General features: G+C 40.8%; 2 protein-coding genes and 1 long non-coding RNA gene across 6 annotated transcripts in view; 1 reads left to right on the top strand and 2 right to left on the bottom strand.

Moving 5' to 3' along the window:
* NFKBIZ (NFKB inhibitor zeta) overlaps positions 1-1,463 on the bottom strand; it is a 28,654-nt gene extending 27,191 nt beyond the window's left edge. The window contains exon 1 of the mRNA XM_067739018.1: positions 1,340-1,463. The gene's annotated coding sequence lies outside the window, so the exon portion shown is untranslated. The remainder of the gene's footprint in view (positions 1-1,339) is intronic.
* Positions 1,464-1,732: 269 nt separating this feature from the next.
* LOC137225257 (uncharacterized) lies at positions 1,733-4,117 on the top strand. The gene is made up of 3 exons (XR_010943757.1): positions 1,733-1,866; positions 1,990-2,115; positions 3,012-4,117. It is a non-coding gene; the product is annotated as an uncharacterized lncRNA (long non-coding RNA).
* Positions 4,118-5,634: 1,517 nt separating this feature from the next.
* Positions 5,635-24,671, bottom strand: part of NXPE3 (neurexophilin and PC-esterase domain family member 3) — a 53,016-nt gene continuing 33,979 nt past the window's right edge. For 3 of the 4 annotated variants that reach the window (XM_067739021.1, XM_067739020.1, XM_067739019.1), the window contains 2 exons: positions 10,412-10,618; positions 5,742-7,287 (listed from right to left, as the gene is read on the bottom strand). In XM_067739021.1, the coding sequence (XP_067595122.1) occupies positions 6,737-7,287; positions 10,412-10,618 (758 nt within the window). In that variant the 3' untranslated portion in view covers positions 5,742-6,736. Of the gene's footprint in view, positions 7,288-10,411; positions 10,619-24,671 lie in introns of all 4 variants that reach the window. The other variant, XM_067739022.1, reaches the window with a different exon arrangement.

The following is a 24,671-nucleotide window of genomic DNA, read 5'->3' on the forward strand; positions in this document are numbered from 1 at the left end:
AAAGTAGAAATGAGAGAGGTTTGCCTCAACTTCCTCAATGAGGAAAAGTCTGTAGCTGGACAACTAAATTATACTGAGCAGGGTCATCACCTCCATGCTGGGAAGGACAGCGCTAAACGTTTAACACGAGGTTTGTTGTGCGCCCACTTTTTTTTTTTTTTTTTGGCCACGCTGCATGCCTTGCCGGATTTCAGTTCCCCGACCAGGGATTGAACCCAGACCCCAGCATTAAAAGCCTGGAATCCTAACCACTAGGCTACCAGGGGACTTCCGTGCACTCAGCTCTTGTGCTAACTCTTCCCAGACTGTCTCTCTTATAGCCTCTGTACCCTATCCAACTGTGTCTTTAACCAAAGCAAATTGATGTTATAATGAAGAGAGGTGGTAGATCATACATTGTACTCTGAAGCCAAATAAAAGGACTTTAGGGTTATCTGAATGTTTAGGTGATCTGTGTGGTTGATCTCTATCAGGGATTGTTGAGGGGAATGAATAAGCCTTTGAAATTTTTCTCTTCTTTTATTGTCTAAACAACCTACTGACAGGAGAGGCCAAAAAAAACAAAATTATTCCACCTGATCAATAATGTGTTTCTTTAGATGCCAGATTTAAAGTGAGGGAATATATATTACAAAGTGCTTAAAATTTACATAATAAATGTCATCCTCTGAGACACCTCCACCCCCATACATCAGTTCCCTAATCCTCCTGGAGACAATCTCAATCCATCCTACCTAGAAATGCACTTTTATTCACACAAAATCCCAGATTGTAATAGATCTGGGGGTTCAGCCAAGTCATCAAACTTCAAGATTTCCTTTGTTCATACAATGGTCTTGTAATACATGTCTTTCATTTTACAAAGGTAATATGAGAACTACATGCTATACAACATTTTGATCTACTCAGATATATTTTTCCATAAAGATATAGTTCTATGCCTACCCTTGGTGAGAAAGTATACCTCTAAGCCCACACTCAAACTTCCTGGGAGATTTCTAACTAGGAGTATCAAAGGCTACTTCACTGGCTAAATAAAAGTTTTTACATTAGATTTATGATACTTTCATCACCCATCCTACCAACCTCTTCCATCAGCATCTTAGTCTTTCCTGGGCCTTCAAGGCGAACAGAAACAATTCATAGTCATTACCAAGCTATAAAAACATCCCAAATTTTCCTTCCCCAAAATACTGCCCCCTAATATTTTGCCCCAAAACAAGTATGATCACCCAAATATCAGAAAGTGACTCCAAAGTAAAGAATCTGAATATGGGAAAAGAAAAAAAAAGCTTTTAAGATACTTTTTCATACTAAATATAAAATAATAAAAATATACCTTTGTGTTTGAAGAGTCAAGTCATACAAATACGTAAAAGGCAAATCAACTGTTTCCAGCTGTAATCAGCGATAATAACCCAAGTACGTGAGAGCACGAGAAAGATGATCAGTTTCCTTTTGAGGTTACATGATAAGCAGCAGCGACAGTTAAGCAGCCTTTTTCTCTAAGAACTCGCCGGCGTCTGACCTCTTGGCAAGAGAACGCCAGGCCCTCTCCCTGGCCCCCTTTATAGCGTTCGCTTGCTGCTCACCGCTCTAGAAAGGGATGGGGGCGGGGGACGCTAAGGACCTGTTTCCTAAAATACAGAATACGGTCCAACTCTCATTCGAAAGGGGCTGCGTGGGCACAGAGGAGGGGCGGAGACGGCGGGAAGGGAGCAGCAAGGACTTTGTTCGTGGACTTTTTTTTCTGCACCCTGGAAATTCCCAGGCCAGAAAGGTACCGACCCTAGTCCCGGACATTCCCCTCAAGGGTCGGCTCCAAGACCTGGACTGGAACCGCGCAGAGGAATCAGAAGCAAATCTGTAAGCAAAACTTTTTTTTTTTAGGGATGCCTTTTTTAAACGTCTCAGTGAACTTACTGCCTGCATTGGCCTTGCCCCCTCCTTAGATTCACCTTCTCTGCTTCTTTCGCTTTTTCTGTACAGCCTTTAAGTGCGGGGGCTGAGGAGGGGGATGCTTTCTACAGCAAGGCTTTTCAAATATGGCAATCAGAAAGTAGTGTCCCCATCGTGTGCCTTCACTGACAAACTAAAGGACAAGGAATCTGCGATGTAAGTAAAGCAGTGGTCCCGTAACATGAAGATTACATTATTTTCATGTGGGGTGAATTTAAACAGAGAATGAACCATTGCGCAACAGTGAAAGGATATCTTCTACGACATTAGGTTTCACTGTGGCTTCTTTTTCTTTTAGGACACTTTCGACTGTCATCTCTGTACTGCTTCCCGCCCCCCCGCCCCCCCCAAGGCAGTCTTACAATCCAGCTTTAGAATTAGACAGGAAATATCTGCTTCTCCAATAGGAATGGGCATCTAGACCTAAACACCAGAAGATCCTTAAAACTTTAAGACAGCAGACCGTCCTTCTTATAAGAAGCCTGACTTCCTTTCATTTCACGCAGAATACTGAAAAGCAAAATGTAACACACTTAAGTTCACACGTTTTCTAAAAAGCTGTAAGTGCACCTCCGAGACAAAGTGAACTTGAAGTGCATTTTGTGCCCTTCTACCTCCTGCGTCCTATAAACTGATGCCCTCAACAACCCTCTGATTTTCCACCCTCACCCCCGTCCTCCCCCAGGATTCCTAGGCGCCCCTAGCACTCTGGGACTGTGGTCTCACTTTCAAAGAGGAAAAGAACACTTTCCAGAACTTATTTATTTATTGCACACTGAGGAGTCAGGCAAATGCACTCCACTGAAGACATAAAACCTGGAGAGAATAATGTTTAACACTAGAGAATGAATACACTTGGATTTCTGGCATGAGCGACTAGCTAATCTTTAAAAGCTGAATTTACCCAGATCTACAAAGATAATGCTGAGCACCTTTTTCTTCGGGGGGGAAGGGAGGGGGGTGGGAACGGAGTGGGGAGGTCTTATTTCTGTTGTTTCCCTTGGAGATTTATTTCCTAGTACTTTCTGGGTAACTGCTATTTCCTTTAATAGGGCCCAGAAGCAGACTCACCTCTGGCTTGCAACACACGGATATAAAGGCTTACCATACACATTCTTGGCAAGTACCCAGATGGATCAATCTGAAACTTAATACCTGAAGCTGGGAAGTATCAGTCAGTTGGTATTTAACAAAATGATGGTTGTTCAGAAAGGTAAAATGGATCATTTGGAACAACAAACTTATATTTGCTAAAGAAAAGTTACTCTTAACTTTTATAAAATATAATTTTCACAGAAGAGCCTTATTATGGATTCTCCCTTTCATAAGTAGCATCAAATCAATCATTTGAGTTCTAGAATATGAGGAGATTCACTAAATGAAGTTAATGCTGTCATTCCAAAATAAAAATCGATATTTTAACCCAATGAAATTATATATTAATCACCATTTTAATATTTTATTATAAATCTAAATGGCCAACCTATGTAAATAATGATATCATTTAGCTAAACTGTTAGGCAGACTTTTATAATTAAGTCATGAAAACATAGAAAAATATTTGTATGTTAAATTTAAAAACACAGATAAAAATTACATGTTCTCTGTGATTACAGCTGTGTGATTTAAAAAACCTAGAAGAAAATAAACCAAACTGCTAATGCTCATCGCAGATGATAGAATTATGGATTCTATCCATAGATTTTCTTTTTCTAGATTTTACAATATGTTTATTTAATATCCTTTACATTTATAATGGAAACACAACTCTGTGGTATTGGCTTAAAATAAACTTTTCAGAAGAAATTAAAATTGTTCTGAGAATGATTTAGGTAATATTCCAAACTCTACACTTAGGCATTTTTTTTAACTTCCACACGAGCATAGAAAGACACATTAGAAGGACAGAGTGAATGAGAATACTTTAAGAAACTGTGTCATCAGATATTTAGGACATGTCACTAAATCAAAAATTAACGGGATGGGGCTTCCCTGGTGGCGCAGTGGTTAAGAGTCTGCCTGCCGATGCAGGGGACACGGGTTCGTGCCCCGGTCTGGGAAGATTCCACATGCCGCGGAGCGGCCGGGTCCGTGAGCCATGGTCGCTGAGCCTGTGCGTCCAGAGCCTGTGCTCCGCAACGGGAGAGGCCACAACAGTGAGAGGCCCGTGTACCGCAAAAAAAAAAAAAAAAAAAAAAAATTAACGGGATGAGATCATGAGAAATCATTTGCACAAACAAGTAGTACCACTCCGAAGCTCTGGAGAGGCAGTAGAAATTGAAACTCTCCTGGGAAGACATGACTCAGCCTCCTCCAATGATCCTTGAGTAAATGCTCAAAAGTTCTTTCATAAAAAATAAAACCTCTTTACAAAATCCAAAAAATTCTAGTTGAAAAGGGCTATAGACTCTCACATACCTTAGTTCAAATCTAAACTCAAGTTCCTCATCTATAAAATGGAACTATTATCTGCACTATTAGACCATGATCAGAATTAAATGTTATGGGAGAAGCTCCTAAAATAATAGACAAAAAATATTATTTCCTTAGTTCTATCTTCCCTCTGTGTTTCTCAAAACATAGAACACCACCATTGCATCAGAACTCCTGGGCATTTGTCACTAAGGTTGATTCCACAATTCCCAGAGGCATAGCCCCTAATTCTGCATTTTTATCAAATATTCCAAGTGAGGGACTTCCCTAGTGGCGCAGTGGTTAAGAATCCGCCTGTCAGTGCAGGGGACACGGGTTCGAGCCCTGGTCCAGGAAGATCCCATGTGTCACAGAGCAACTAAGCCCATGCGCCACAACTACAGAGCCTGCGCTCTAGAGCCCGCAAGCCACAACTACTGAGCCTATGTGCCACAACTAATGAAGCCCACACGCCCAGAGCCTACGCTGAGCAACAAGAGAAGCCACCACAGTGGGAAGCCCGTGCACCGCAACAAAGAGTAGCCACCGCTCACCGCAACGAGAGAAAACTCGCACACGGCAATGAAGGCCCTACGCAGCCAAAAAAAACTAATTTAAAAAAAAACTTAAAAAAAAATATTCAGAGTGATCCTTAGACATTCTAAAGGTTAAAGGCCATTAAAATTAAGCCATCTTAATATATTTAACTACCTGCTCCACTTCAGACTCAGAAAATAATTTAAAATCATATTTATTTATTTTATAAACTTGAAGGTGGCCCTCAAGGCTAGGAAAGAAAGATCTTAAACTCTCTAAGTTAAAAACGCAGATTCTTTTTTTGTTTGTTTGTTTGGTTTTTTGCGGTACGCGGGCTTCTCACTGTTGTGGCCTCTCCCGCTGCAGAGCACAGGCTCCGGATGCGCAGGCTCAGCGGCCACGGCTCACGGGCCCAGCCACTCTGCGGCATGTGGGATCTTCCTGGACTGGGGCACGAACCCGCGTCCCCTGCATCGGCAGGCAGACTCCCAACCACTGCGCCTCCAGAGAAGCCCAAAACCCAGATTCTTTGACCCATTCTTCTAAGGGTGTATTTTTTCATGCTTTAGGCATCTGTCTTCATCTCTTAAAGCCTCCCCAGTTTCTTCACATGTTCACTTAGGGGTAAACAAAACTATATTGTAGCTCAAAAAGAAAAGAGTACTTACTAAAATGGCACAAATTAATTTAAACTTATTTAAAATTAATAAGGTAAAGACAGTCAAGTAAAATTGATAATTCAATTATTTTAAGAGAGCCAATAGGAACAGCACCTTTTACTTCCAAGCATGACAGAATGTGTGTACCTTATGCCCAAATCAACCCATCACAGATTTCAATATCTAAATTTAATTTTTAATTAGATTTTAATTTCTAATTTGGGTATGCAATTCAAAATAACAAACAAAAAAGAAATACTCAAAATTGATGGAAATAATTTCTACAACTTTATAACAAACAATACCAATCTTTACATAAAAGTCAATTCTTAAAACCCTCAAACTTCAGAACACAAAAATAAATTTTCCTTTATAGATTTTCCCCTTCCAGCTCCAAAAGTGGTTATTTTAGAATAAGTATTCATCCTGTAAAATTTAGCTGAATCAGATAAGTAGCAATTACCCAATGCAAATATCAATTCAATGCACAGATTTTATATATACTGCTTTCATATTTCCCTTTTGCTTCTTTTCTAGATAAAAGCCAGACACTGTAAATATTCTCATTAGAAAGTTCTGACCAAGGACACTGGCCTTTTCAAGTAATCCAGAAAAAACTGGATCATGAAGATAAACTTCTAAGACACAGCAGTCTTCAGTGTGTTACGGGAGCCACTGACTAAAAGCCTTGGGGTTAATTCACTTCCCACTGAAGATGTACCAATTATGCTATTCATGTAGATGTGCTCAATTTCCTTTACCAGACAAGATACAAACACTCCACTGCCAACCAAACTTGTCCCTTCCACTTAGGTCACAGCATTTTTCACACTCTTTAGCACAGTATCCCCTCCCCTCCCAGGAGAAGCTAGTTCAAACACACTCATTAGTATCTTTGGTTACGAGGGCAATATAGTGTGTAAATGCTGTTAATAATCGTTCCCCCATAGATAAGTCAAGATGGGAAAAAATCCTATAGGTAGGTATAAATGTAATCTGCATTTTCTAAGCTCCTTACAAGTCATTATATAAAGTCCATCTCTTTTTTTAAAATTTTAAATACATATCAATGGCAGCCATCTCTCCATAGGGCCACCCATAAACTTTCCGTAGTGCAGGTGATAGAGAAGGTCACTGAATGTGATTTCTCCAGTCTCCTGCAGGGCAGACTAGCTCTCCAAGGGGCACACAAAGGACAAGAACATGTCCAGCTGGTTCTTCACAATAACTTCATCCGGATGTAGCTTGTGGGGCAGATAATGGGCCAGGGTCATCTCCCAGGCATCAACGAGATATACCCCAACTCCTGAGAACATCTTCCGAAGGATGGTGTCCAGCTGAAAGTTATACCAGTCGCTGTTGAAAAGGCTCACTTCAGGTCCCAGCTCTTGGGCGTTGGCTGTCCGGATGACTACCACAGTCTTAGGGCTTCGATCCAAGAGCTGGACCACGGCTCGACGGATGTTCCTGAGCCGCCGGATATACACTTCCAAGGGGAAGGTGCTGAAATGAGACCACACAGCTATGGCAACGACTGTGTTCTTCCCTCCCACGATGCCATTCAGCTCATTCGCCACATAACGGAGGTCATTGCTAAAGACGGTCGTGAAGCGGATTGGTGGACCGTGGCAGCGGTATTTGAGCAGGATGTTGTGCTTCTGGTCCACCGCAAGGAAGGGACCCACATTCTTCGGGCTACCCAAGTTAAACTCCACTAAATCTGAAACAAGGGAAACTCAGATTCATAAGAATGTTTAAACCAAGCGATATATTTTGATTATTCTTTAGTTAGTGGCTTCAAAGAACAATTTTTTAAAATAAAACAACAAAAAGGTACAATACAAATGTAAAGGAAACACCTATTGCACGTCACTGTGGCCCCCTTGGCTTCAATGGACCTTTATATTTTAACATATTTATTACTTAAATCACTCCATAAGCATGACATTACAAGTAATACCATCAGCAATTGATTCTAGACCTGAGAAGCAGAATAACCTGTTTACCTCTAATTATTAGGCCAAGAAATCTTCCTGTTTGCACTGACTGTTGAATATCTAAACATCAATTTGGCATTTACACATTACTGTTCTAACAGATCAAAATTATTTCTTCCAGGTCAAGAACTATATAACTTCTGCTTTTTTACAAACACATAATAGTAACCAAATACCTCTTTTTGAAATAAGCAAAAGAAAGAAGCAACCACGCTTCTTTTGACTTTCAATTTCACCCTATGGATGGAAAACCCTGTTTATGTCTTAGAAAACTTCTCTCTCTCTGTCATAACAAACACAGCAGCACAAGTTAGAATTCCCTTCTCTCCCTCTACTTTATCTAGGTTGTGTTTCCAAGTCCTGCTCCTCTGAAGATCCCAGGAATCAATGATTATTCTCCCTTATTACTCCTCAAAAAGGCTGTACAATTCATCACTGAACATTCACCCCATGAGGAAAGAGGGTCTGTGTCATATCCCTAAATATTCCTATAAGTGCCTTACACAGACCAGATTAAGTAACCCTTGGCAGCCAAACTGAATTCACATTTCCTAAGCACCTCTTCCGTGCCAGCACTATTGTGCTATAAGCCAGCAATGCAGGACTTTGCTGGCGGTCCAATGGTTAAGACTCCACACTTCCACTGCAGGGGGCATGGGTTCAATCCCTGGTCAGGGAATTAAGATCCCTCATGGCACGGTCAAAAAGAAAAAAAAATAGAATAAAAAAATAATAAAATAAATTAAAATAGTTTCCCAGCTTTAAAAAAAAAAGCCAGCAATGCTCAGATGGGTAAGTCACAGTCCTTGCCCTCAAGGAGTTTATAGTCAATTCTGAAGAAGTACCATCAAACTATAATTGTCCCATATTATTTACTCTTAAGGGTTAAAGTCAAGGTTTCACTTTTTTCTCCATGAGTTCCCAGGCTCCTCTTCTAAATTCTCATACCTAATTCATTACTACTTAGCATGTGGCCCCACTTAAATTGAACAGAAGCTCAATTAACCATTCTTTCTTTTGATTAAGATCAAGTCCAACACAAGGCTTTATCGGGTAAAGATCTGTCTGCAAAGGGTAGGGTGGAAAATGCTCAAGACACGCAATGTGATCATTGCTATGAAAGGAAATACCAAGTTACGTCATTAGAACTTAAGAATCAAGCAACTGGGGCTTCCCTGGTGGCAGAGTGGTTAAGAATCCACCTGCCAATGCAGGGGACACGGGTTTGAGCCCTGGTCCGGGAAGATCCCACATGCCGCAGAGCAACTAAGCCTGTGCGCCACAACTACTAAGCCTGCGCTCTAGAGCCCACGAGCACAACTACCGAAGCCCGTGTGCCACAACTACTGAAGCCCGTGTGCCTAGAGCCTGTGCTCTGCAACAAGAGAAGCCACCGCAATGAGAAGCCCTCGCACCGCAACAAAGAGTAGTCCCCACTCACCGCAACTAAAGGAAGCCCACACGCAGCAACGGAAGACCCAACGCACCCAAAAAAAATAAATAAAATAAATCTATTTAAAAAAAAGAAAAGAATCAAGCAACTGCAGGCTCCTGGAGGGCCCTGCCTGGTCAACACCGAACTGTGCCTAGCATCATGTCATACAGATGATTTCCCTTCTCCTGCTTTTGAACTTACGCTTCATCAACTAGAACTCTGCTATGTCTGTTTCAATAAAAAAAAAAGCAAGCAAATCAAAACCGGAATTAACTTTCTATTTTGGGGGGTCATATCTACTTCCTCCTTTCCTTCCTTCTAAAAATTAAATTTGAAACTAAGTTGATGTAACAAATAAAAGAGAAAAAAGAAAAACATCACACACAACCACTCCCAACTGTGGGAAGTTGCTTTATGAAAAGCCCTGTCCAGAAACAGTTCCCTCTGCTCAATGTTATGTGGCAGCCTGGATGGGAAGGGAGTTTGGGGGAGAATGGATACATGTATATGTATGGCAGAGTCGCTTTGCGGTACACCTGAAACTATCACAACATTGTTAATCGGCTATACTCCAAAAATAAAAAGTTTAAAAAAAAAATTTAAAACACACAAACAAAAAAACCCAGTTCCCACAGAACTATTCATCAGCTCTCTAAACTCTAAGTGGGGCCTTTAGTCCTGCTGCCCCAAATCCATCCCTCCTCACTCCACCCACACCACTTCCAGGAAGAGGAAAAGGCCCACTGTGAATAAGGGATGGCCCTCCCATGAGTGGGGTTTTATTCCAAGTCTGGAGAGCTTCCCCAGAGCCCAGCAGGGAGACCAAGAAGCTAAGAAGACTGGGACTGACCAGAATCTCCCTTGCTGGGAGGCAGCTCCACCTCAGAGTCACACCAATGGACAGCCCAAGGGGTGAGCAGGGATGGCTCTGCCGCATGGATGCATTAAAATGCATGACAGTTTCGCTGCCTCCTTCCACTTGAATCTATGATAGACTTGGAGTTGGACCAAACAGAACTAGAAGAGAAACAACTGGAAATGTTCACTTCTATCTCACAGCCCAGAATGCTAGATGTAAAAGACACCTGTGAGGTGATAGTGTCCTGCTGCCTCAGCTCACACTTGGAGAAGTGAAGCCCTGAGAAGTAGAAGACTCGTCCAGGGTCACACAGCTCATGAGTGGTATGAACTTCAACAAGCAGCCAGTGCTTTCATCGATGCGTCACAGCCCCACCATTGATCAGAAACTATCACTCATCTCTCCAAGGTTAGGACACCTCTTCAGTCCTACAGAGAAATAACTGCTTCCTCACCTGATGCCTTTCTTCAGGCACCGGACTGGGTCTGCTTATTTCAAAGTTGAATTTTGTATGTGTGGGAAAGAGTTATGAAACAAAAAGCAAAGTACCAACCTGGAACAAATGTAGTGAGGTATTCAAACCATTGCCTGATTGTCGAGTCACCAAATAAATACACCACTTTTCTCTGTAAGCATTCTGTAATGTTGTCAGGGTCATTAAACTGGCGCATCTTAAACTTTCTGGGCCTCCACTGATTTTTGTAATAATAGCCAGAAGGAAAAGTTCCTAAGCCTTGAGATAGTTCTAGGTTGTTGGTTTCTGGAAAAAAAAAAAAAAAAAAAAGATATTCTGAAATTCTCCTCCAACAAACCATACCTAAAAAATGTTCCAAGAAACACAATTATGCCCCTATGTTTGTTAGCTTGCTGGCTACGGATAACATTTCCTGCCATCACATCTCAAAGAAATCCCAGACTTCCCCCCTCCTACAAAAAGTTCTTCTTTGCACAAAAATAGGAAGATCTGAAGTGGGTGTGAGGGTGTTTGTGGACACGCTCAAAGGGGAAAGGGGACGTTGATCATTCCCTCAGATTACGCATGTTTTTCTCAAAGCCAAAAATAAAGGCAGGCCAAAACCAAGGAAATGTGTAGATGTAAGCATTGTCCAGCACTATCCCAGAACAGGAGAAGAACTTCTCATCCAAATGCCTGTGAGGCAAGTAAAAATTTAAATTCATATTTTACATATGCATAATAATATTAGTGCACACTGTTTCTCAGCCCATTAAAAAGAAAAGTTTCAATCCATGGGTCCTACAATCAAATATTAACTCGGAAAACCACCACTGAATACAGAAAACAAACCAATGACACACATTCTAAAGATTTACTGCCCACAACACAAAAGGTTCAGAAGTCTTTATGCACAATGAACAATATTCAAATTGTATCAGCAGTGTGTACTCATGGTTGTAGCCTAGCTACACATGATAACACAAGTGCTGGGATACCTTTCAGAGAAACTCAACACCTTTCTGCCCTAACACCTCCCTCAGAAAATGCCACTGCAAAAATGGCACGCTTTACGTGCTTCAACAGGGATGCCTAATATTTCTTGCAGGTTTACTCTGCACCAGACACTGTTCTGAGCAATTAAATTTATTATCTCATGGGATGCTCACAATAACCCTTTAAGGTAGGTCCTATTATCCCTACCTTTCAAAACATTTAAGCAACTTGATCCAGAGATAGTATGTAGCAAAGCCAGGATCTAATCCAAGCCGGTGAGCCCCCAAGCCCATGCTCTTAACCACTGTGTTACATCGCCTCTCAAAAAGAGATGTTAATAGATATCTTTCTTTTTGGCTTTTTTCCTGAAAGAGTACATTTATTCATCTCTAACATTTATTATTCAAACCTGCAATCTTCAAATAACCACCAATCATTTTATATCACTCCCTTACACAGCCCAAAGTTGAAATCTTGATCATATTCCAGTAATTTTAGAGTCTCACCTGTTAAACCACAATTTAAAATCCAAATGCTCAGAAATTTAAATTTAAATATGACTCAGAAATTTAAATTTAAGTGAGTCTCCTATTTGTGACTATTTTCAGCTTCTTTGACTTCTTGATATTATCTCTATACTAAAAATTATTTTGGAAGGAGACCTTCAAGATGGCGGAGGAGTAAGACGTGGAGATCACCTTCCTCCCCACAAATACATCAGAAATACATCTACATGTGGAACCACTCCTACAGAACACCTACTGAACGCTGGCAGAAGACCTCAGACCTCCCAAAAGGCAAAACACTCCCCACGTACCTGGGTAGGGCAAAAGAAAAAATAAAAAACAGAGACAAAAGAATAGGGACGGCAACTGCACCAGTGGGAGGGAGCTGTGAAGGAGGCAAGGTTTCCACACACTAGGAAGGCCCTTCGCGGGCGGAGACTGCGGGAGGCGGAGGGGGGAGCTACGGAACCGGGGAGGAGAGCGCAGCAACAGGGGTGCGGAAGGCAAAGCGGAGAGATTCCTGCACAGAGGATCGGTGCCGACCGGCACTCACCAGCCCGAGAGGCTTGTCTGCTCCCCTGCCGTGGTGGGCGGGGGCTGGGAGCTGAGGCTCGGGCTTCGGAGGTCGGATCCCAGGGAGAGGACTGGGGTTGGCTGCGTGAAGACAGCCTGAAGGGACCTACTGCACCCCAGCTAGCTGGGAGGGAGTCCAGGAAAAAGTCTAGAACTGCCTAAGGGGCAAGAGACCATTGTTTGGGGTGCGCGAGGAGAGGGGATTCAGAGCACCACCTAAACGAGCTCCAGAGATGGCTGTGAGCCACGGCTCTCAGCGCGGATCCCAGAGACGGGCATGAGACGCTAAGGCTGCTGCTGCCGCCACCAAGAACCCTGTGTGTGAGCACAGGTCACTATCCACACCTCCCCTCCGGGGAGCCTGTGCAGCCCGTCACTGCCAGGGTCCCGTGATCCAGGGACAACTCCCCCGGGAGAACGCACGGCACACCTCAGGCTGGTGCAATGTCACGCCAGCCTCTGCCGCCGCAGGTTCACCCCGCATTCTGTACCCCTCCCTCCCCCCGGCCTGAGTGAGCCAGAGCCCCCAATCAGCTGCTCCTTTAACTCTGTCCTGTCTGAACGAAGAACAGACGCCCTCAGGTGACGTACACGCACAGGTGGAGCCAAATCCAAAGCTGGACCCCAGGAGCTGTGTGTACAAAGAAGAGAAACGGAAATCTCTCCCAGCAGCCTCAGGAGCAGCGGATTAAATCTCCACAATCAACGTGATGTACCCTGCATCTCTGAAATACCTGAACAGACAACAAATCATCCCAAAATTGAGGTGGTGGACTCCGGGAGCAACTGTAGACTAGGGGTTTGCTTTCTGCATCTAATTTGTTTCTGGCTTTATGTTTATCTTAGTTTAGTATTTAGAGATTATTATTATTGGTAGATTTATTGATTGATTTGATTGCTCTCTTCCTCTTTTTTTTTAATAGATATATTTTTTTTTCTTTTTTCTCTTTTTGTGAGTGTGTATGTGTATGCTTCTTTGTGTGATTCTGCCTGTATAGCTTTGCTTTTACCATTTGTCCTAGAGTTCTGTCCATTTTTCTGTTGCTTTTCTTTTTTAGTATAATTTTTAGCACTTATCATCATTGGTGGATTTGTTTTTTGGTTTGGTTGCTCCCTTCTTTCTTTCATTTTTTTATTACTTTTTAATTTTTTTATTTTTAATAATTACTTTTTAATTTTTTATTTTAATTCTTCCTTCCTTCCTTCCTTCCTTCCTTCCTTCCTTCCTTTTTTCTTCCATCCATCCTTTCTTTCCCTCTCTCTCTCTCTCTCTCTCTTTCTTTCTTTCTCCCTTTTCTTCTGAGCCGTGTGGCTCACAGGTTCTCAGTGCTCCGGCTGGGTGTCAGGCCTGAGCCTCTGAGGTGGGAGAGCCAAGTTCACGACATTGGTCCACCAGAGACCACCCAGCCCCACGTAATATCATCAGTCACTGAGAGCTCTCCCACAGATCTCCATCTCAACGCTAAGACCCAGCTCCACTCAACGACCAGCAAGCTACAGTGCTGGACACCCTATGCCAAACAACTAGCAAGACAGGAACACAACCCCACCCATTAGCAGAGAGGCTGCCTAAAATCATAATAAGGTCACAGACACCCCAAAACACACCACTGGACACGGTCCTGCCCATGAGAAAGACAAGATCCAGCTTCAACCACCAGAACACAGGCACTAGTCCCCTCCACCAGGAATCCTACACAATGTACTGAACCAATCTTACCCACGGCAGGCCAACACCAAAAACAACGGGAACTACGAACTTGCAGCCTGTGAAAAAGAGACCCCAAACAGAGTAAGTTAGGCAAAATGAGAAGACAGACAAACACACAGCAGATGAAGGAGCAAGCTAAAAACACATCAGACCAAACAAACGAAGAGGAAATAGGCAGTCTACCTGAAAAAGAATTCAGAGTAATGATAGTAAAGATGATCCAAAGTCTTGGAAATAGAATGGAGAAAATTCAAGAAAGGTTTAACAAGGACCTAGAAGAACTAAAGAGCAAAAAAACAATGATGAACAACACAATAAATGAAATTAAAAATTCTCTAGAAGGAATCAACAGCAGAATAACTGACACAGGAGAACAGATAAGTGACCTGGAAGATAAAATAGTGTAAATAACTACTGCAGAGCAGAATAAAGAAAAAACAATGAAAAGAATTGAGGACAGTCTTAGAGACCTCTGGGACAACAGTAAACGCACCAACATTCGAAATATAGGGGTCCCAGAAGAAGAAGAGAAAAAGAAAGGGACTGAGAAAATATTTGAAGAGATTATAGTTAAAAACTTCCCTAATATGGGAAAGGAAATAGTTGATCAACTCCAGGAAGCACAGAGAGTCCCATACAGGATAAATCCAAGGAGAAACATGCCAAGATACATATTAATCAAACTATCAAAAATTAAATACAAAGAAAAAATAATAAAAGCAGCAAGGGAAAAACAACAAATAACATACAAGGGAATCCCCATAAGGTTAACAGCTGATCTTTCAGCTGAAACTCTACAAGGCAGAAGGGAGTGGCAGGACATACTTAAAGTGATGTAAGGGAAAAACCTACAACCAAGATTACTCTACCCAGCAAGGATCTCATTCAGATTCGACAGAGAAATTAAAACCTTTACAAACAAGCAAAAGCTAAGAAAATTCAGCACCGCCAAACCAGCTTTACAACAAATGCTAAAGGAACTTCTCTAGGCAGGAAACACAAGAGAAGGAAAAGACCTTCAATAACAAACCCAAAACAATTAAGACAATGGTAATAGGAATATATATATCGATAATTACCTTAAATGTAAATGGATTAAATATTCCAAGCAAAACACATAGAAGTGGCTGAATGGATACAGAAACAAGACCCATATATACACTATCTACAAGAGACTCACTTCAGACCTAGGGACACATACAGAATGAAAGTGAGGGGATGGAAAAAGATATTCCATGTAAATGGAAATAAAAAGAAAGTTGGAGTAGCAATTCTCATATCAGACAAAAGAGACTTTAAAATAAAGACTATTACAAGAGACAAAGAAGGACACTACATAATAATCAAGGGGTCAAACCAAGAAGAAGATATAACAATTGTAAATATGCAGGCACCCAACATAGGAGCACCTCAATACATAAGGCAAATGCTAACAGCCATAAAAGGGGAAAGCGACAGTAACACAATCATACTAGGGGAGTTTAACACCCCACTTTCACGAATGGACAGATTATCCAAAATGAAAATAAATAAGGAAACACAAGCTTTAAATGATACATTAAACAAGATGGACTTAATTGATATTTTGAGGACATTCCATCCAAAAACAACAGAATACACTTTCTTTTCAAGTGCTAATGGAACATTCTCCAGGACATATCCTATCCTGGCTCACAAATCAAGCCTTGGTAAATTTAAGAAAATTGAAATTGTACCAAGTATCTTTTCTGACCACAACACTATCACACTACATATCAATTACAGGAAAAAATCTGTAAAAAGTACAAACACATGGAGCCTAAACAGTACACAACTTAATAACCAAGAGATCACTGAAGAAATGAAAGAGGAAATCAAAAAATACCTAGAAACAAATGACAAAACATGACGACCCAAAACCTATGGGATGCAGCAAAACCAGTTCTAAGAGGGAAGTTTATAGCAATACAATCCTACCTCAAGAAACAAGAAACATCTCAAGTAAACAACCTAACTTTACACGTAAAGCAATTAGAGAAAGCAGAACAACAACAACAACAAAAAAACCCAAGTTAGCAGAAGGAAAGAAATCATAAAGGTCAGATCAGAAAAAAATGAAAAAGATATGAAGGAAAGAATAGCAAAGATCAGTAAAAGTAAAAGCTGGTTCTTTGAGAAGATAAACAAAATTGATAAACCATTAGCCAGACTCATCAAGAAAAAAAGGGAGAAGACTCAAAGCAACAGAATTAGGATTGAAAAAGGAGAAGTAACAACTGACACTGCAGAAATACAAAGGATCATGAGAGATAACTACAAGCAACTATATGCCAATAAAATGGATAACCTGGAAGAAATGGACAAATTCTTAAAAAAGCACAACCTTCTGAGACTGAACCAGGAAGAAATAGAAAATATAAACAGACCAATCACAAGCACTGAAATTGAGATTGTGATTAAAATCTTCCAACACAAAAGCCCATGATGAGATGGCTACACAGGCGAATTCTAACAAATATTTAGAGAAGAGCTAACACCTGTCCTTCTCAAACTCTTCCAAAATATAGCAGAGGGAGGAACACTCCCAAACTCATTCTATGAGGCTACCATCACCCTGATACCAAAACCAAACAAAGATGTCACAAAGTAAGAAAACTACAGGCCAATATCACTGATGAACATAGATGCAAAACTCCTCAACAAAATACTAGCAAACAGAACCCAACAGCACATTAAAAGGATCACACACCATGACTAAGTGGGATTTATCCCAGGAATGCAAGGATTCTTCAATATATGCAAATCAGTCAAATTGATAGGGACTTTCCTGGTGGTGCAGTGGTTAAGAATCTGCCTGCCAATGCAGGGGACACAGGTTTGAGCTCTGGTCCAGGAAGATCCCACATGCCGCGGTGCAACTAAGCCCGTGCATCACAACTGCTGAGCCTGCACTCTAGAGCCCGCGAGCCACAACTACTGAGCCTGCGTGCCACAACTACTGAAGCCCACACACCTAGAGCCCATGCTCTGCAACAAGAGAAGCCAATGCTGCAATGAGAAGCCTGTGCACCACAACAAAGAGTAGCCCCCGCTCACCACAACTAGAGAAAGCCCATGCCCAGCAATGAAAATCCAACGCAGCCAAAATCAATCAATCAATCAATCAATGAAATAAACCATATTAACAAATTGAAGGAGAAAAACCACATGATCATCTCAACAGATGCAGAAAAAGCTTTGGACAAAATTCAACACCCATGGGCTTCCCTGGTGGCGCAGTGGTTGAGAATCTGCCTGATAATGCAGGGGACACGGGTTCAAGCCCTGTTCTGGGAGGATCCCACATGCCGCGGAGCAACTAGGCCCGTGTGTCACAACTACTGAGCCTGCGCGTCTGGAGCCTGTGCTCCACAAGAGAGGCCGTGACAGTGAGAGGCCCGCGCACCACGATGAAGAGTGGCCCCCACTTGCCACAATTAGAGAAAGCCCTCGCACAGAAACGAAGACCCAACACAGCAAATAAATAAATAAATAAATTACTAAACTCCTTCCCCCAACATCTTAAAAAAAAAAAAAAAAAAAAAACACCCATTTACGATAAAAACCCTCCAGAAAGTAGACATAGAGAGAACTTACCTCAACATAATAAAGGCTATAAATGACGAACCCACAGCTAACGTTGTTCTCAATGGTGAAAAGCTGAAACCATTTCCTCTAAGATCAGGAACAAGACAAGGCTGTCCACTCGCACCACTGTTATTCAACATAGTTTTGGAAGTTTTAGCCACATCAATCAGAGAAGAAAAAGAAATAAAAGGAATCCAAATCGGAAAAGAAGAAGTAAAGCTGTCCCTATTTGCAGATGACATGATACTATTCATAGAGAATCCTAAAGATGCTACCAGAAAATGACTAGAGCTAATCAATGAATTTGGTAAAGCAGCAGGATACAAAATTAATGTACAGAAATCTCTTGCATTCCTATATACTAAGGATGAAAAATCTGACAGAGAAATTAAGGAACATTCCCATTTACCACTGCAACAAAAAGAATAAAATACTTAGGAATAAATCTACCTAAGGAGACAAGACCTGTATGCAGAAAACTATAAGACACTAAGGAAAGAAATTAAAGATGATACAAATATATGGAGAGATATACCATGTTCTTGGATTGGAAGAATCAACATTTTGAAAATGACTCTACTACCCAAAGCAATCTACAGATTCAATGCAATCCCTATCAAACTACCATTGGCATTTTTCACAGAACTAGAACAACAAATTTCACAATTTGTATGGAAACACAAAAGACCCCAAATAGCCAAATTCTTTTCTCTTGACAAAGAAAAATGGAGCTGGAGGAATCAGGCTCCTGGACTTCAGACTATACTACAAAGCTACAGTAATCTAGACAATATGGTACTGGCACAAAAACAGAAATATAGATCAATGGGACAGGATAGAAAGCCCAGAAATAAACCCATGCACATATGGTCACCTTATCTTTGATAAATGAGGCAAAAATATACAAAGGAGAAAAGACAGCCTCTTCAATAAGTGGTGCTGGGAAAACTGGACAGCTATATGTAAAAGAATGAAACTAGAACACTCCCTAACACCATACACAAAAATAAACTCAAAATGGATTAAAGACCTAAATGTAGGCCAGACACTATAAAACTCTTAGAAGAAAACATAGGCAGAAGACTCTATGACATAAATCACAGCAAAATCCATTTTGACCCACCTCCTAGAGAAATGGAAATAAAAACAAAAATAAACAAGTGGGACCTAATGAAACTTAAAAGCTTTTGCATAGCAAAGGAAACTGTAAACAAGACAAAAAGACAGCCCTCTGAATGGGAGAAAATATTTGCAAATGAAACAACTGACAAAGGATTAATCTCCAAAATATATAAACAGCTCATGCAGCTCAATATTAGAAAAACAAAAAACCCAATCAAAAATTTGTAGAAGACCTAAATAGACATTTTTCCAAAGAAGGTATACAGATTGCCAACAAACACATGAAAGGATGCTCAACATCACTAATCATTAGAAAAATGCAAATCAAAACTGCAAGGAGGTATCACCTCACACCAGTGAGAATGGCCATCATCAAAAAATCTAGAAACAATAAATGCTGGAGAGGGTGTGGAGAAAAGGGGACCCTCTTGCACTGTTGGTGGGAATGTAAATTGATACAGCCACTATGGAGAACAGTACGGAGGTTCCTTAAAAAACTAAAAATTGAACTACCATATGACCCAGCAATCCCACTACTGGGCATATACCCCGAGAAAACCATAATTCACAGAGTCATGTACCACAATGTTCATTGCAGCTCTATTTACAATAGCCAGGACATGGAAGCAACCTAAGTGTCCATCGACAGATGAATGGATAAAAAAGATGTGGCACATATATACAATGGAGTATTACTCAGCCATATAAAGAAACAAAATTGAGTTATGTGTAGTGAGGTGGATGGACCTAGAGTCTGTCATACATAGTGAATTAAGTCAGAAAGAGAAAAACAAATACCGCATATATAACACATATGTATGGATTCTAAAAAAAAAAGTTCTGAAGAACGTAGGGGCAGGACAGGAATAAAGACACAGACGCAGAGAATGGCCTTGCGGACACTGGGAGGGGGAAGAGTAAGCTGAGACAAAGTGAGAGAGTGGCATGGACTTATATATACTACCAAATGTAAAACAGATAGCTATTGGGAAATAGGGAGATCAGCTCGGTGCTTTGTGACCACCTAGAGGGGTGGATAGGGAGGGTGGGAGGGAGACGCAAGAGGGAGGAGATATGCGGATATATGTATATGTTTAGCTGATTCACTTTGTTATAAAGCAGAAACACACCGTTGTAAAGCAATTATAATCCAATAAAGGTGTTAAAAAAGAAAAAAAAAGAAAAAAATTATTTTGGTTTTACTCCCTTCAAAGAAGATGCCCTATTTGACAGTGCATACTTAATCTTTTTTCTTAGGTATCTGCTAATGCTTTGCAGGTTCAGGGTCTAAATTGAAAAGTACACAGAATTGTAAATGCTCTTTTGGCCAATGTGATTATCAAAGAAAAATGAGGGTTAGGGTAAACACTCGCTTGGCTTATTCAAAAGCAATTTCTCAACATGCTACCAAGTGTGGCTTTACCATGTCACCACACCTTGCCCAGAGCTCCTCACTGTTATCATCACATCAAGGCTGCACAGGCCAGAGAGCTCCTGAGCAGACACCTGGGGCATAAAGAAAACATTTACTGGAATGGGAATTAAAAGTGATTTTGAAGTCACAATATTTACCACAGTTAAGTCTGTAGACTCAGTAGCTGAGTCTACTGTCAAATAAGGGTCATAAAGAAACGGGTATATCATACAGGAAACAATTACCATTTCCATTCAAATGTTAATTATATTTACTATCAGAGTTAAGTCAAGCAAAGCAAATCAATTACTGAACCTGACATTAATTCTTTAAACATGCAGCGCTAGATAACAGAACATATTTTTAAAGTGAAATGTGTTTACCTACATTGCCCTCTTATGGTCAACTGGGACAAAAACATTTCCTGACTAATATGATTTCAAGCAGTCTGAAGTTGTTTAAAAAGTCAGTGTTGCTTGGAGCTCAGAATGCATTTCCACATAAGATATCTGAGATATGAAAGCCCCTTAAATCAATAATATAATTCTTAATGTACTGTACAAGTGGAATGAAAATAATTAAAAAACAAAAATGAGTTATTACTCAATTTTATGGTTGTCTTGAACATTGATGGTGAAGGAAGTTTACAGGCAGGCGATTGTAAGAGCAGATATAAAGATCTTTATGCAAAATCAGGAGGGACAGTTTTGATTATTTGCAAGTAAGGTCCCTGCTTCTCTAAAATGTCCTGGCTTAATAAATAAATAAATAAAATAAAATAAAATAAAATGTCCTGGCTTCTCTTTAAAAGCCGACAGCTTACATTTTCCTCCAAAGGGCATCATCCCATATCATTCATTAGCCATAATAAGGGCTATTTGGACCACAAATGTGACAAAACGAGAGCGAAAAAGGCAGAGATAAATTTTCCTAAATGATCTAGAAAGAGCTGGACGAGAGGGATACTGTGTGAATTAAGGGTTGGAGGTGTGAACACAGGTCCCTTAATTTTCTGGCATGGAGTTAGAAGTAAGAACAGTGAAAGGCTGACCAAAGGGAGAACGTGGTTCATGAGGGGAAGGAAAGACAAGTCAGAGAAGAAATCGAGGCAAACAATTCCCTGGCCAGGGAACATGAGCACAGGAGTGCCCGGGCACCACCTCGGGGAGGTAAGGAGTGAGGATAGCGTGCCAAGCTCTGGGCATGCCCCGTCCAGTGCTGGGAATGTGAGGAGGTCCTAGCTACTCAGCCACCATACTGGTTTGAGTTTCCCCCCACAAAACCTTGGGAAATTGATTTTTTTCCATTCTATTTTAGTCCCCTAAAACTCTGCATTTTACAAAGGAAAGATTAAAATGCTATGTGAGGTAGAAATACCTGTAGATTCAGAGAATGTTGAAAGGGACCTCAGAGAATAGCTAGTCCAAATATCTTTTAGAGGTAAAGAAAGCAAGTCAGAGTGACTTGCCAACGTTTCTCAGAGTTGAAGAGACAGGAGGTAGCAGAGATGGGACCATTTACAGAGACCTACATTTATTATTGAAACGGCTGTGGGCTTCCTTTCCCCAAATGATATCAGTTTGCTGGATGTTATGTGTAGGATGTGAGTCCTTTGATTTCCTAAGTTAATTGGACCTGGACCTTGGTTTCATTATCTGTAAAACGGACAAACTACTAGTTATTCTGAAGGGCTGTTGTGAAAATTCGATACTGTAATAGTGTGAAAGTGCAGTTGTCACAATAAAGGGCCATACTGGAATGCTGGAAATATTCTATACACTGTAAACATTCTATATCTTGATCTGGGTGGTAGTTAATTAGTTTTCTATTGCTGTGTAACAAATCACCACAAACTTAACGGCTTAAAAACAAGGGGCATTTATTTTCCCACAGTTCTGCACGTCAGGAATCTGCACGTGGTATGGCTAGGTTCTCTGCTCAGGATCTCACAAGTGGAAATCAGGATGTTAGCAGGGCTGTGTTCCTTTCTGAAGGCTCTGGAGAAAAATCTGCTTCCAAGTTTGTTCAAGTTGTTAGCCAAATTCAGTTCCTTGTGGTTATAAGATTGAGTTTCTCATTTCCTTGCTGGTCGTCAGCCAGGGAATGCCCTTCAGCTCCTAGAAGCTGCCTACATTCCCTGCCCCATGGCCTCCTTCATCTTGAAAGCCAGCAATGAAGTATCTCCCTCACATGGAATCCTTTTCACACTTTCAATCTCTTTCTTCTGGAAGAACCTGGTCCCTGTTAAGGACTTATCTGGTTAGGTCAGATCCACCCACAAAAATCTCTTTTTTTTTTTTTTTTTTTTTTTTTGTGGTACGCGGGCCTCTCACTGTTGTGGCCTCTCCCGTTAAGGAGCTCAGACTCCGGACGCGCAGGCTCAGCGGCCATGGCTCACGGGCCCAGCCGCTCCACAGCATGTGGGATCCTCCCGGACCGGGGCACGAACCCGCATCCCCTGCATCGGCAGGCGGACTCTCAACCACTGCGCCACCAGGGAAGCCCAATCTATCTTTTTTTAAAGTCAACTTTGTCATATAATTGAAGGGACGGGTTTATATAAGGGCATGGATCATTGGGAGTCATCTTAGAATTCACCCTACAAAGATATGTACACATGTAAAACTCCGTCGTACTGTATGCTTATGATCTGTGTGCTCTATTGCATATGAGATAAATTTCAATAAACAGAGAAAATAGTAAAAAGCTATAAAGATGTTGATATTTATCCTATTGCTATTAAATCTAGTCCTATCCTAAACTTTCAGTAAACTCCCCCAAAAATATGAGCTCTAGTTTAGTTGCTGATGAGGTTAGAAGCCATCAAGGTCCCACACCATTAGGCTATAATGGTCTGAGGACCACAGTGCAGATGCTTATGAAAATTCAGTAGTAATTCTGACACTGGAAAAGCCTGTCAGAAACCAGATGCTTGCCCTTGATAAGATAGTCTAGTCTAATTGAAAGCTGTGTTTCTTTGCTTTTGACTGGAATTATGTGTGCATGGGGGTAGCACTGGCAGCCTCAAGCAATCCACCAGACTCTAAACATGCACCTGAGAAGAGTTTTACCTTGTACAAAAATCAATTAACTAATATATAAATTATGAAGTGTCATAGGGAAAATAAAACCTTCAAAATATAGGATTCATAAGTGAAATAATATAAGTGTAAATATTATGAACACTTCCAAGGCCTGGGCAAAGAAAATATAAGATGGACCTGAAATATCCTGTGGTACCATAAAGTAAGGAAGTGCTCAAAAAAAATAAGTTAATTAATTAAAAGAATGAGAGCATGTCATGGGGAGGGGGAAGGGTGAGCTGTGACAAAGCGAGAGAGAGGCATGGACATATATACACTACCAAACGTAAGGTAGATAGCTAGTGGGACGCAGCCGCATGGCACAGGGATATCGGCTCGGTGCTTTGTGACCACCTGGAGGGGTGGGATAGGGAGGGTGGGAGGGAGGGAGACACAAGAGGGAAGAGATATGGGAACATATGTATATATATAACTGATTCACTTTGTTATAAAGCAGAAACTAACACACCATTGTAAAGCAATTATACCCCAATAAAGATGTAAAAATAAAATAAAATAAAATGGAAATAACAATCCCTGTCCTACTTATCACATTGAAAATAAAATTATAAGTGATAGATAAATGTAAGTTATTTGCATTGAATTAAAACATACGTGAATGGAAAAAAAAAAAAAAAAAAGAATGAGAGCATGTCAAAAGGGCACAGAAGCCAAACTAAAAAAGTTCTCAACTACCAAAAGTGGAACAATTTGAACAACTGAATTGGATTATAATCCAAAGAATGAAATAGTCAGGAGTCTATGCTGATAAAATTAAATTAATGGTGAAGAAGGGACAACTCTTTCTTACAGAAAAATTTCAATTAATAAATGTCTTAAAAATGAGAGACAGAGCAAGTCACCATTAGAACACCACAGAAATAACTGCTGCAGGGAAGATCGAATGATGAATGCTAAAATTAGTAGGTGAAAGGTTAAGCAGAAACAGAATGTTTACATAGTCTCTGTATTCGTTTCCTGTAGCTGCTGTAACAAATTACCACAAATTTAGTGGCTTAAAACAACACAACTTTATTCTCTTACAGTTCTGAGGCCAGGAGTCCAAAATCAGTATCGCTGGGCCAACACCAAGGTGTTAGGAGAGTCACGCTGTCTCTGGAGGATCTAGGGAAGAATTTGTTCCCTTGCCTTTTCTAGAGCTATATTCTTTGGCTCATGGCCCCTTTCTCCATTTCTAAAGCCAATGTCATGGCATCCTCAAATCTCTCTCTGCTTCCGTCTTCACATGGCTTTCTGTCTTCTGTATGAAATCTCCCTCTGCCTCCCTCCTAAAAGGACACTTGTGATTGCATTTAGTGCCCATTCAGATAATCCAGATAATCTCCCC

The sequence above is a fragment of the Pseudorca crassidens genome, chromosome 5 (genome assembly GCF_039906515.1).
Source record: "Pseudorca crassidens isolate mPseCra1 chromosome 5, mPseCra1.hap1, whole genome shotgun sequence".
NCBI classification, from domain to species: domain Eukaryota; kingdom Metazoa; phylum Chordata; class Mammalia; order Artiodactyla; family Delphinidae; genus Pseudorca; species Pseudorca crassidens.